The sequence below is a fragment of the Anolis carolinensis genome, chromosome 6 (assembly GCF_035594765.1).
Source record: "Anolis carolinensis isolate JA03-04 chromosome 6, rAnoCar3.1.pri, whole genome shotgun sequence".
Lineage (NCBI taxonomy): Eukaryota > Metazoa > Chordata > Lepidosauria > Squamata > Dactyloidae > Anolis > Anolis carolinensis.
Window position 1 is genome coordinate 70,318,060 of NC_085846.1, and position 13,441 is coordinate 70,331,500.

The 13,441-nt window shown below is 39.9% G+C and overlaps 1 protein-coding gene and 1 non-coding gene across 3 annotated transcripts in view; both read left to right on the forward strand.

The window, feature by feature from the left end:
- The first annotated feature begins 264 nt into the window (after window positions 1-264).
- entpd3 (ectonucleoside triphosphate diphosphohydrolase 3) overlaps window positions 265-13,441 on the forward strand; it is a 45,811-nt gene continuing 32,634 nt past the window's right edge. The window contains exons 1-2 of one of the 2 annotated variants that reach the window (XM_008112755.3): window positions 265-661; window positions 6,894-6,948. In XM_008112755.3, the coding sequence (XP_008110962.1) occupies window positions 6,909-6,948 (40 nt within the window). In that variant the 5' untranslated portion in view covers window positions 265-661; window positions 6,894-6,908. The remainder of the gene's footprint in view (window positions 662-6,893; window positions 6,949-13,441) is intronic. The other variant, XM_008112756.3, reaches the window with a different exon arrangement.
- Window positions 4,742-4,856, forward strand: LOC134292844 (U6atac minor spliceosomal RNA). Its single transcript, XR_009999975.1, has one exon. It is a non-coding gene; the product is annotated as a U6atac minor spliceosomal RNA (small nuclear RNA).

Consider the following 13,441-nt stretch of genomic DNA (forward strand, 5'->3'; position numbering starts at 1 on the left):
ATTGACTACAAAAATGCGTTGGATAATCCAGAACGTTGGATAAGCGAATGTTGGATAAGTGAGATTCTACTTTATTGACCAAAAATAATGACTGGACTTAACGTCAGGGGAAACCTTTACCCACAAGTAAGACTATCTGAAGCCTTGCCAAGAGGAGGAAGGTTTCAGGGAAGCAGGGAAGGAGGGTTGGAAGGGAAGGTGAATGGAGCTGGGAGCTTCCTTCCCTCCTTCGAGAAAGCCCTCCCCTCCCTTTCTGATAGTCCCTCCCTCCTTCTGGCAGAAGGAGAAACCCAGGGCAGGAGGAGGACGACGAGGAGGAGGAGGCGACACCATCATCACCATCATCGCGGGGAGAAGACAGAGAGCCCGGCCAAGCGCGGCTGCTGCTTTCTCTCTCCTTCTGGCTGCGGGAGGGGTCCTTCCTTCTTCGTCATCCCATTCCTCCTTCCTTCCTTCCCTCCCTCCCTCCAGTGCGGCTCAATCTTGTCTCAGGGAAGGATGAATCCCAGGTCTGTGGAGCGACAGCAGCCACCGCCGCAGCCTTGCCCTCCCACCTCCACGCAGGAGAGAATCCCTTTCCTTCCTCGCCCCGCCGCCGAAGCATGAGCGTTGGATCCACAGGCTGAAGTAGCAGCAGCCGCAGAAGGAGCTGGCACTAGAGGTAAGAGGTCCTCTGGGCTGTGGCTTCCCCTTGGGGTTTCAGGGCACCCCATGTGTGCCAGGGCTCCCTTCAAGTGTGTTTCCAAATAGTGAAGGTGCAGCAGTGGCTACTATCATTGCCCAATGTTTATACATCTTACCTGTGAAGCTGGGGGAGGGATGTGTTTGTGTGGGGGAGCAAAGCCACCAGAGGCATTCAGATGGCGGAAGGACCCATAGGGAGACAACATCTGTGCACTGCCCATCTAGGAATGCGTAATTCCAGAGTGTCCTAGGGTTTGTAGCCTATAATAATAATAATAATAATAATAATAATAATAATAATAATAATAATAATAATTGTGCGGTTTTCTGGCATTGTATATTTTTGCCGCTTCTGTGACTGTTCATTTGGGTTTTGATGATTCCGTAGCCCACTTGTCGATGGATGTCCAGAATCAGCAGCATCCACCGTGGTCCTTTTTATCCTGGGCGACGACCGAGCCAGTATAGACTTCGTTTGGGTTTGATTCTCCATAATGCTAATGGGTTAGGTGCTCTTGGTTGTGCTCCTCAGCTGAGGCCTCTCTGGCTTGGTTGGACCTGCCGGTAGTTACACTACCGCCAGCACAGCCCTCAGTCATCATTGGAGCAGCTAAGCCCCCCCCCCCCCACGTCAAGGTGGCACCTGATCAAACCATTGATCATATCCTCAGCTGCTGTAAGAAAATCGCACAGGCAGACTACAAACAGAGGCACAACTATGTGGCCCAAATGATTCATTGGAACTTATGCCTCAAGTACCACCTCCCAGCAGCAAAGAACTGGTGGGATCACAAACCTGCAAAAGTATTGGAAAATGAACATGCAAAGATACTGTGGGACTTCTGAATCCAGACTGACAAAGTTCTGGAACACAACACACCAGACATCACAGTTGTGGAAAAGAACAAGGTTTGGATCATTGATGTTGCCATCCCAGGTGACAGTCGCATAGATGAAAAACAACAGGAAAAACTCAGCCGCTATCAGGACCTCAAGATTGAACTTCAAAGACTCTGGCAGAAACCAGTACAGGTGGTCCCGGTGGTGATGGGCACACTGGGTGCTGTGCCAAAAGATCTCAGCCGGCATTTGGAAACAATAGACATTGACAAAATCACCATCTGCCAACTGCAAAAGGCCACCCTACTGGGATCTGCACACATCATCAGAAAATACATCACACAGTCCTAGACACTTGGGAAGTGTTCGACTTGTGGTTTTGCGAAACGAAATCCAGCATATCTATCTTGTTTGCTGTGCCATACAACGTCGTTGTGTTGATAATAATAATAATAATAATAATAATAATAATAATAATAATATAAAACTTTATTTATACCCCGCCACCATCTCCCCAATGGGGACTCGGGGCGGCTTACATGGGGCCATGCCCGGGAAAATACAATATAACACAATATAAAAACAACATATCATAATACAATTACAACAATACAATAAAGAATCATATACAGTACAACACAAAATCCAAAGAGCAATATAACAGGGCAGGCCGCACTAATACTCAGTTAAAACTCGGGGTGAGAAAAGGATAAGAAAAAGGATAAGAATAAAACCACAGGGAACTAAGGAAAGCCTCTCTGTGTCAAAGGAGTGGCTCTTGCCCAAGTGTCCAAGGATGTTGCTAAAGGATGCAGCAGTAGAAGGATCTGGTCGGTGGGAATGGATAGTTACACAAGCCAACAAGTATTTTTCATCAGATATTATTTTTGATCAATCATATATATATATATATATATATATATATATATATATATATATATATATATATACACACACACACACACACACACACACACACACAGTGTGCATATATACAGTAGAGTCTCATTTGTCCAAGCTAAATGGGCCAGCAGAAGCTTGGATAAGCGAATATCTTGGATAATAAGGAGGGATTAAGGAAAGGCCTATTAAACATCAAATTAGGTTATGATTTTGCATATTAAGCACCAAAACATCATGTTTTACAACAAATTTGACAGATAAAGTAGTTCAATAAGCAGTAATGTTATGCTGTAATTAATGTATTTACGAATTTAGCACCAAAATATCACGATATATTGAAAACATTGACTACAAAAATAGCTTGGATAATCCAGATGCTTGGATAAGCGAAGCTTGGATAAGTGAGACTCTACTGTGTATATATATATATATATAGAGAGAGAGAGAGAGAGAGAGAGCACTGAATTCATACCCGTGTTTGTTTTTTCTCTATTATGTGCAGTTTTTACAATGAGGCTAAACAAATAATTAATGCACTTATGCACTGATATCAATTCGGGTCTATTGATATCAGCACGTAAAGGTAATGGTTTTCCTCTGACATTAAGTCCAGTCATGTCTGACTCTGGGGGTTGGTGCTCATCTCCATTTCTAAGCCGAAGAGCCGGCGTTGTCTGTAGACACCTCCAAGGTCATGTGGCCAGCATGACTGCATGGAGCGCCGTTACCTTCCCGCCAGAGCAGTACCTATTGATCTACTCACATTGGCATGTTTTCGAACTACTAGGTTGGCAGGAGCTGGATCTAACAGCGGGTGCTCAAACCGCTCCCGGGATTTTGAACCTGGGACCTTTCGGTCTGCAAGTTCAGCAGCTCAGCACTTTAACGCACTTCGCCACCTGGGCTCCTTTTATGTTTTCAATACATCATGATATTTTGGTGCTAAATTTGTAAATACAGTATTTACTACATAGCATTACTGAGTATTGAACTACTTTTTCTGTCAAATTTGTTGTATAGCATGATGTTTTGGTGCTTAATTTGTAAAATCATAACCTAATTTGACGTTTAATAGGCTTTTCCTTAATCCCTCCTTTTTATCCAACATATTCGCTTATCCAACATTCTGCCGGCCCAGACCTGTGTTTGTTTTTTCTCTATTATTTTCTCTATTATTGTAGTTTTTACAATGAGGCTAATCAAATAATTAATGCACTTACGCACTGGTTTTCCCCTGGCATTAAGTCTAGTTGTGTCCAACTCTTGGGATTGGTGCTCATCTCCATTTCTAAGCCGAAGAGCCAGCGCTGTCCATAGACACCTCCAGGGTCATGTGGCCAGCATGACTGCATGGGGCATCATTACCTTCCCATCAGGGTAGACCTATTGATCTACTCACATTTTCATGTTTTCAAACTGCTAGGTTTGCAGAAGCTGCAGCTATCAGCGGGAGCTCACCCTGCTCCCTGGATTCGAACTGCCGACCTTTCGGTTAGCAAATTCAGCAGCTCAGCGGTTTTAACCCGCTGAGCCACTGAGGGGTCCTTTATCAGTGCATAAATGCATTAATTATTCAATTAGCCTCATCGCAAAAACTTCATGTGATAGAGAAAAAAACAAACACAGATCTGAATTCAGCGCAAAAAACTCTATAAGAATGACTTATAATTATATCTGATGAAAAATGCTTGTTGGCTTGTGGTTAATTAGATTCAATTGATATCAGTGCGTAAATGCATTAATTATTCGATTAACCTCATTGGAAAAACTACACATGTTGTCGAAGGCTTTCATGGCCGGGATCACAGGGTTGTTGTGTGTTTTCTGGGCAGTATGGCCATGTTCTAGAAGTATTCTCTCCTGATGTTTCGCCCACATCTATGGCAGGCATCCTCAGAGGTTGTGAAGTATATGACATCAGGAGAGAATACTTCTGGAACATGGCCATACTGCCCAGAAAACACACAATAAAACTACACATGATAGAGAAAAACAGCACAAAAAACTCTATAAGAAAGACCTAAATTAATATCTGATGAAAATTACTTGTTGGCTTGGTTACACGAATATGATGCGAAATGTGCAGACTTTATAGTAGTCTGCTGAAATGTACAATTCGTCATATTTTAAAAAGTTGACGTGATTGAAAAAATAAATAAAGACATATTTAAAATCAGCATAAAATGATTTAAACTGTGCTACTCCCATTTCTGATGATTACAAAAAGATTGATTTTGTTGTCTTGTGTTATTGGTTGGTTGGCTTTTTCCCCTTCAAAACATATATTGCACAGCATCACAATTATACTGGGAAACAGTTGTATGAAAGGAGAGGCTAGCACTCCCTTGATAAGGATGGAAGAGGCCCTAGTGGCCTGAACAACATGGATCTTTTAAAAAAACAACAACATAGGATTTCCCCATTTTTGTTTTGTTTTTGCTGCCTAAGAGTGTCCAGGCCTAGTGGTGCCAAGAAGGGTCTTCGAGATCTGATGATTTGCTCAGGAAACTACTGCAAGCTGTGGCAATTGTAGAAGAAACTACATATTTATTGCCCTTTGGGCACTCTCACTCACAATGTGTATATCTTTCTGTCACTTTTATGTCCAGCATTGCACAGACTGTCTCTGTAGATATGTATGCTTTGTTTTCCAAGCACATAGATCTCTCTTCGGGTATGCTTCCTTCCCTGTCACATGCCATTCAATGTGCTCTTCCTCTTGCCTAAAGTGTTCCCATGCTAGGCATAATTACGATTCATTCATGTCTTCATTAACCAAACACTGCCTTTAGTTTCTCAACACACGAACTTCCATCCACGTGAATCAACACACAACCCAGGTGCCTTTCTGTGACAGCAGCTTGACAGATACCATGTATTTCCTTTCTGTGTTGCTCGTTCTGTTTCTCTTTTGCTCAAACAAACGCACAGAGACATGCACACTGAGTATGTTTGCCGTCCTCCTGTTTCTTGTCTCTTCTGCTTCCCTGCTTCTTGAAAAATAAAGGCAAAACTCTCATATTATAGCTTATCCTTGGCTTCCTTTTACAACCACACTTCTTCTCAATCATAATGCAACATTTTGCATATTTCAGAAAGATATCTTAGCTGAACTGTGGCTGGAATAGTACTAGGTATTTTTTAGTATTTTGAACATGCGTTTGCTACTATATATACTCAAGTATAAGCCTAGTTTTTCAGCCCTTTTTTAGGGCTGAAAAAGCTCCCCTTGGCTTATACTCAAGTGAGGGTCCTGGCCGGCTTCTCTTCAGGCCGGCTTATACTTGAGTATATAGGTATTCTGAGTTGGACAGTCTTATCTTATTAAAGTCTTATTATTATCTTAAATTACGTTTTATATAAATATTCAAAAACATTTAACCTACTGATGCCTCAAATAATGTAATTTTATTAAAATCTACAGTAGAGTCTCACTTATCCAACATTCGCTTATCCAACGTTCTGGATTATCCAACGCATTTTTGTAGTCAATGTTTTCAAAACATCGTGATATTTGGGTGCTAAATTCGTAAATACAGTAATTACTACATAGCATTACTGCATATTGAACTACTTTTTCAGTCAAATTTGTTGTATAACATGATGTTTTGGTGCTTAATTTGTAAAATCATAACCTAATTTGATGTTTAATAGGCTTTTCCTTAATCCCTCCTTATTATCCAACATATTCGCTTATCCAATATTCTGCTGGCCCATTTATGTTGGATAAGTGAGACTCTACTGTATTTACAAAGCAATCTCTCCAGCAGTTCTCTGTCAGGAGAGAACTAGTAGAGCAGGGAACCTTTCTCCCTGCTTAGCTTATTATTATTATTATTATTTCTGGAAATAGGAGCTCCCAGTGGTGCAATGGGTTAAACCCTTGTCCCGGCAGGACTGCTGACTGAATGGTCAGTGGTTCGAATCTGGGGAATGGGGTGAGCTCCTATCTGTCAGCTCTAGCTTCTCATGCAGGGACATGAGAGAAGCCTCCCACAGGATGGTAAAACATCAGGGCATCCCCTGGACAATGTCCTTGCAGATGGTCAATTCTCTCGCACCAGAAGTGACTTGCAGTTTCTCAAGTTGCTCCTGACATGAAAAAAAAAATCTGGAAGTTATTATTTCTGAATATTCCTCCATAGTATTTCCTTTACTCATAGTCTGAAGTGTTAGAGATTTTCTGTTTAACCACCTCATCTTTGATACCTGTAATACCTGACTTACTATCCTACTTATTTGAATAATGCTGTGCTACAATATGGAAACTGTCATAGCCATAACCATTTCAAACTATTTGGGAAGCCAGTGGTTTTTGGCCCTTGCCATTTCCAGGAAGCTTTTGCTTATCCATCATTCTTCTGTAAGCCTTGAAATGGTTTTTACGTTTACAACTATCACTAGTTTATTTGTATTTTTTTTTTCATAAACAACTCTCATACTGAACGTGTGTTTCTCTTACCCAGTTGGAATAAAAAGAGATGTTTACTGCGCTGTCCCGCCAGCCCTGTGAACAAACAGGTTAGTAGCATTTACGGTGGATTGGCATGAAGACGTGCCAAGACACATTTCAGTTGATGTTACACATTTTTCTTTGAGGACACCTATATTTAACATAGCTCGCTGAACACATGTTTTGGTGTTAGAGAGGAGGCCCGTTTGAGAGCCAACTTTGTGGGAAACGACTCTTTTCAACATCAGTAAGCTATCGAAGACAAATGTTCCTGTGTGGTCCAACATCTAGCCGAATTAGGGCTTTAGAAGTGACTGTATTTATTTTATCCCTTGCTTCAGAAGGATACTATTCTAATCATGAAATACAGCTGCAGTTTGAGATAATACTAAGAGATGGGGTTATGTATGTTAATTGATTTTATACCTTGCTTCCATGAAGTAAGATATTCAACCACCTCTTCTTTGTCAACATATTTTTGGTACCCTTTTAATTCTTACAGTGTTAATTCAAAGAGGATTAATAAAGAAAGCTCTTCCTAATGTTTAGTTAGATTCTCTTTTATTGTTTCTTTTGGTATATTTTGATTATGTAGAAAACTGCCTTAAATACCCCAAAAGCTCCAGGTCTTGTCTAATGTTGGAAGCTAAACAGGGTCAGTACTTGGATGGGAGACCGCTAACAAATACTAAGTGCTATTGGCTATATTTCAGAACTGCAAAACTACCTTTTGCCTAAGAAAACCCTATGAAATACTTGGGGTCATCATAAGTTGGCATAAAGCAGCTTGAAGGCATATATCCACACATACATACACACACATTTGGACATCTCTAACTTTTACTTGGACATCTGTGTCCCCACATTACAATGTTTTTGCAAGGAGCTCAAGACATAGCTCTTCAGGCAGACCTTTGGAAATGATTTAGACATCTCCTAATCTAAGAACCAAACAATCTAATATTGTCACTAGCACTTTAATGGTTGAATTGTGTTGCGGTTGGGGTGCTGTATTATTTGTTTTTATGGAAATTTGTACCAATTTTTAAATTGGACTTTTTGTAATGTGTTTTTTTAAATCTTAACTGATGTTGTCATTGTTTAATATGTGATGCAATTTTACCACTATTTTATGTGTTATGGCACTTGTATGTGCTTCTGTAAGCCACCCGAGTCCTTCTGGGAGGTGGTGGCAGGGTATAAAGTTGTTGTTATTGTTGTTGTTATATTATTAATATTATTATTTTATTTTATGACACAGCAAACAAGATAGATATGCTGGGTTTCGTATCACAAAACCACAAGTCGAACACTTCCCAAGCGTTTAGGACTGTGTGATGTATTTTCGGATGATGTGTGCAGATCCCAGTAGGGTGGCCTTTTGCAGTTGGCAGATCGTAATTTTGTCAATGTCTATTGTTTCCAAATGCCGGCTGAGATCTTTTGGCATGGCAGCCAGTGTGCCCATCACCTGCACTGGTTTCTGCCAAAGTCTTTGAAGTTAAATCTTGAGGTCCTGATAGCAGCTGAGTTTTTCCTGTTGTTTTCCATCAATGTGACTGTCACCTGGGATGGCAACATCAATGATCCAAACCTTTTTCTTTTTCACAACTGTGATGTCTGGTGTGTTGTGTTCCAGAACTTTGTCAGTCTGGATTCAGAAGTCCCACAGTATCTTTGCGTGCTCATTCTCCAATACTTTTGCAGGTTTGTGATCCCACCAGTTCTTTACTGCTGGGAGGTGGTACTTGAGGCATAAATTCCAATGAATCATTTGGGCCACATAGTTGTGCCTCTGTTTGTAGTCTGTCTGTGCGATTTTCTTTGCATTTGTTCTGATGGCTTGCTCCTGGGCTGCAAGGATCAGCCTTCTGTCTACTTCTTCAGTGTCCCATTCGTGAGCCATAGCCAGGTCTTCTCCTTGTCAGCTTTTCCTTCAATTTTGTTAAGAAACTTTCCATGCAATGTTTTGTTGTGCCAGCTGTCAGCTCTAGTTTGTAGTGTGGTTTTCTTGTACTGGTTTTTTGTCTGCTGTGCTTTGAGGACTTTCTGATTTTTGACTTCAATCAAAGCAGGTTCTTCACTTTGGTTTACATGTTGTTGTTGTTGTTGTTGTTGTTGTTGTTGTTGTTGTTGTTGTTGTTGTTGGCCTGGTCAGAACTTGAAAAATGTAGCATTTTAGATTCTAATTCCAGAATTCTCCACTAAGGAGATTCTATAAGTTGTAGTTAAAATATTTTTTGGCTTTGGACCCAGGCTAACATGCTACAGAGTTTTCAAAACTCACACTCACATTTTATAATTTACTGCTTCACGGCAATTGGTTTTATTGCCCTCCCTCCCCCAATGTTGTTCTTCCTGCTGAACTCTCAGGATGCCTGGGTTAGTCATTCAATATGAGCACAATTTCACTCTCATCCATATAACTATACTATGTTAAAATATTGGCTGTAATAATGTCAGGAACCTCTGTAACAATGGTTCCCAACCCGTGGTCCATAGACCACCAGTGTTTCGCAAGAACTAAAATATGGTCTGTGGTCTCACCATTACTACTACGGATAATAACACAGCCCAACCAAAAAAAAATTCTTCATTTTTAGGCCTTTTCCTTATTTAGGCCTTATTTGGGGTGCTGATTTAGAAAATTGTATTGGATAGACCACACCAGCTCTAGATTATTAAATAAGTTTTTTTGTGGGCAAGCAGAAGGCAGCTACTAGGTGGCATATGTCCTGTATCAGAAACTAGAGCTGATGTGGTCTATCCAATACAATTTTCTGAATCAGGACCTCAAATAACCAAACCAAATCTACAGTTGGCCAAAATTGATTTGTAACCCTTTTGATACTAATGGGAGAGTGGTCCCTGGTCAAGTGGTCCCTGGTCAAAAAAAGGTTGGGAACCACTCCTTTATTAGGTTTCAATCCACACATCCTACTTTCCTGGGAGTAAGTCTCTTGGAACTCCTATATATCCTGTATATGTATAGAACTTAAAGGTGCTTGTTTATAATAATGTATTACACAGTTTTCTTCAATAACTAACTCATCACTAAATTAATGTGACAAGGAATAACCTAATTCCTTTTGCAGTGTAGCTGAGTTTAGTTGCTTTTATAGTTGCAGCACAGGCTTAGTTAAGCGTGTATTATACCATATGACAGAAGCTTAGGCACTGAGATGTTTTTAAAAAGTCATTCAAAAGATCATCATCCCAGCTACTTTTGAATAAACAGAAAATAAAATATTAGAATTACAATGTAAGCTATTTCAGACTCATCATAACAAACAATTACTTTGGGTTTACAGTGTGGATAGAGTAAATGCTTGCTTTTCTAGAAACCTTGTTTGGTAGGTTGGGTTCATTTCGTAGCCAATTTTACCTTCAGTGTCATGAACCTTTTATAATCTAATTACCTTGTAATTAAACATTCAACTGACACAAGGGCATAAGGTGTGTTTCTGCCAAAAGGTTAATAGGTTGGACTTGGATTTAGCATCTTTCAACTATCATGTGCTCAGTTCAGTGATGAATGTGACAAAAAAGATCCTAAGTAAAATACTGCTTTAAAATTTTCCCTTTTGTTTTGAAATGATTTTGATACCGAAGATCCATTTCCACTTTACTTTCAATTGTTATCATAATAAACATTATGGTTATAATAGCCAGTTAATCATATTGGTTTGAATGCCATGCTAAGACAATGAGGTCAGGATTTGAATACTCATCTCTATATATAAAAGAGTGATGGAAACAGGGCACCAGACAAAACAACAAAACTACAGGCCCCCCAACCTCGAAATTTGACAACACAACCCATCATCTACGGCTCTAGGTTGATACAACAAAAAGAAAAGAAAAATAAAGTCCTAATTAGAGGGAGAGCAATAATTGTTTTTATCCAATTGCTGCCGGTTAAGAGGGCTAAGTTCCGCCCACTTGGTCTCCTAGCAACCTACTCAGCCCAGGGGACAGGCACAGTTAGGCCTCACTTAGGCCTCTTCCACAGATTATCTGATTTTAACTGGATTATATGGCAGTGTAGACTCAAGGCCCTTCCACGCAGCTATATTACCCATTTATAATCTTATATTATCTGCTTTGAACTGGATTACCTTGAGTCCACACTGCCAGATAATTCACTTCAGTGTGCATTTTATACAGTTGTGTAGAAGGGGCCTCATATAATCCAGTTCTAAGCAGATAATATAAGATTATAAATATACAGTAAAGTCTCACTTATCCAACATAAACAGGCCGGCAGAACGTTGGATAAGTGAATATGTTGGATAATAAGAAGGGATTCAGAAAAAGCCTATTAAACATCAAATTATGTAATAATTATACAAATTAGGCACCAAACATCATGTTATACAACAAATTTGACAGAAAAAATAGTTCAATACTCAGTAATGCTATGTTGTAATTACTGTATTTACAAATTTAGCACCAAAATATCACAATGAATTTAAAACATTGACTACAAAAACATTGACTACTAAAAGGTAGATTGCATTGGATAATCCAGAACACTGGATAAGTGAATGTTGGATAAGTGAGATTCTACTGTAATATGAAATAATTACTGTGGTAATCCAGTCCAACCCAATAATAATAATAATAATAATAATAATAATAATAATAATAATAATAATGGGCCAGTTACAATGATTTTTTTTTCATGTCAGGAGTGACTTGAGAAACTGCAAGTTGATTTTAGTGTGAGAGAATTGACCATCTGCAAGGATGTTGCCCAGGGACACTCGGATATTTTTACCATCCTGTGGGAAGCTTATCTTATGTCCCCGCATGGGAAGCTGGAGCTGACAGATGGGAGCTCACCCCACTCAGCGGATTCGAACCACCGACCTTCAGTCAGCAGTCCTGCCAGCACAAGGGTTTAACCCATTGCAAACTTGAGATATGTTTACTTTAAGATCACCGTAAGTCAGAAATGACTTGGAGGTACACAATAACAACAAATTAAGGATCTATGCCGGTAGATTTTTCTGGAATAACCAAAGGCAAATGCAGGAAAAATCAGTCCAGGCAACATATTAATTTTCATCAGTATTAGGGGAATAAGACACCTTAAATACTTGCATGTCATTTGAATTTGCCCAAGTTGTTTTGTTGATGCAGTCAACAAGATGGCACCCCTTTCCTTGTACGGACTAGGATAGGGAGTTCAATGTTACTTCAACAACAACAACAACAACAACACATTAGGGTCCTCAACAATTTAATTTTGGAGGAAAAATGTCCAAGATCTCAGGAGAATTGCTGCTGCTGTTGAGCTGGGAAATTGCCATTGTTTCCTGTCCCATGTCTGCCACCTGCCTAATGGGAATGCTGGCTCTGTATGTAACTTTTCTTACATCACGAAAAGCAAAACAAAAATTGAAGGTTACGCCAAAGTATACCTGTATCTGATGAAAATCATTAAGCAATTGATGAAGACAAGGAACATTCTCATTCTGCTAATTAAAGATAATGTTATTATAGTAATCAAGTACCTCCCATACTTTGAATGGATTCACTTATGCCAGAAGGCTTTGAGGTAAGGAAGTATTAGTAATTCTGTTTCTAAAGTATCTTGATGAGACGATAAATCATCCATGAGCAGAACAGGGAACTGAAACTGAATAAGTAAAGGTAAAGGTTTTCCCCTGACATTAAGTCCAGTCGTGTCCGACTCTGGGGGTTGGTGCTCATCTCCATTTGTAAGCCAAAGAGCCAGCGTTGTCCGTAGACACCTTCAAAGTCATCTGGCCGGCATGACTGCATGGAGCGCCATTATCTGGAGCGGTACCTATTGATCTACTCACATTGGCATGTTTTCGAACTGCTTGGTTGGCCTGTATCCTAAAATGTTATAGTATATAACCTTATATTAAATTAATATACCTTATATTAAAATATGTCCGAAGTCAGGGGTGTCAAACTCATTTTCACCAAGGGTCACATCAGCTTTATGGTTGCCTTCAAAGGGTCATTTGTAATTGAAAGACTGTATAAATGTAATTAAGTTGCCTTGAAATTGAAAGCCTCACGGGCAACAAAAAATGATGCACCAACTCAGAATTGGCCCATGGGCATTGCATTCGACATGTATGTCCTAAGTGAATGAACATGTATCCCTAGCACAAAAATGATCCGTCACCCAAGTCTGCATTCTACCACTGTTCTCCTAATCTGACCCTCAAATATAAAACCTTGTTACTTTCCTAAAAATGTGTTTACATTTATGAGGGCTATCCAGAAAGTAGATTACGTTTTGGAATTAAAAATGAACAAACTATAAGAGAAAACATTTACCATATGCAGTTGAAAGCCAGACCCAAATACCACTTCTCAACATAGTCCCCATTGAAATCTAGGCAGTTATCATAGCGATAAAAGAGTTTGGAAAGTCCTTCCCCACCAAACTTTGCCGCTTGGCTTGCGTCCTCAACCAGGTGGGTGTCCCTACCCGCAGCTGCGCATGTGCATGTTCTCAACTTTCCCCCACGCTCATCCTGAATCGCTCTTCTAAGGTTTTGCAAGAAGCACACCTTT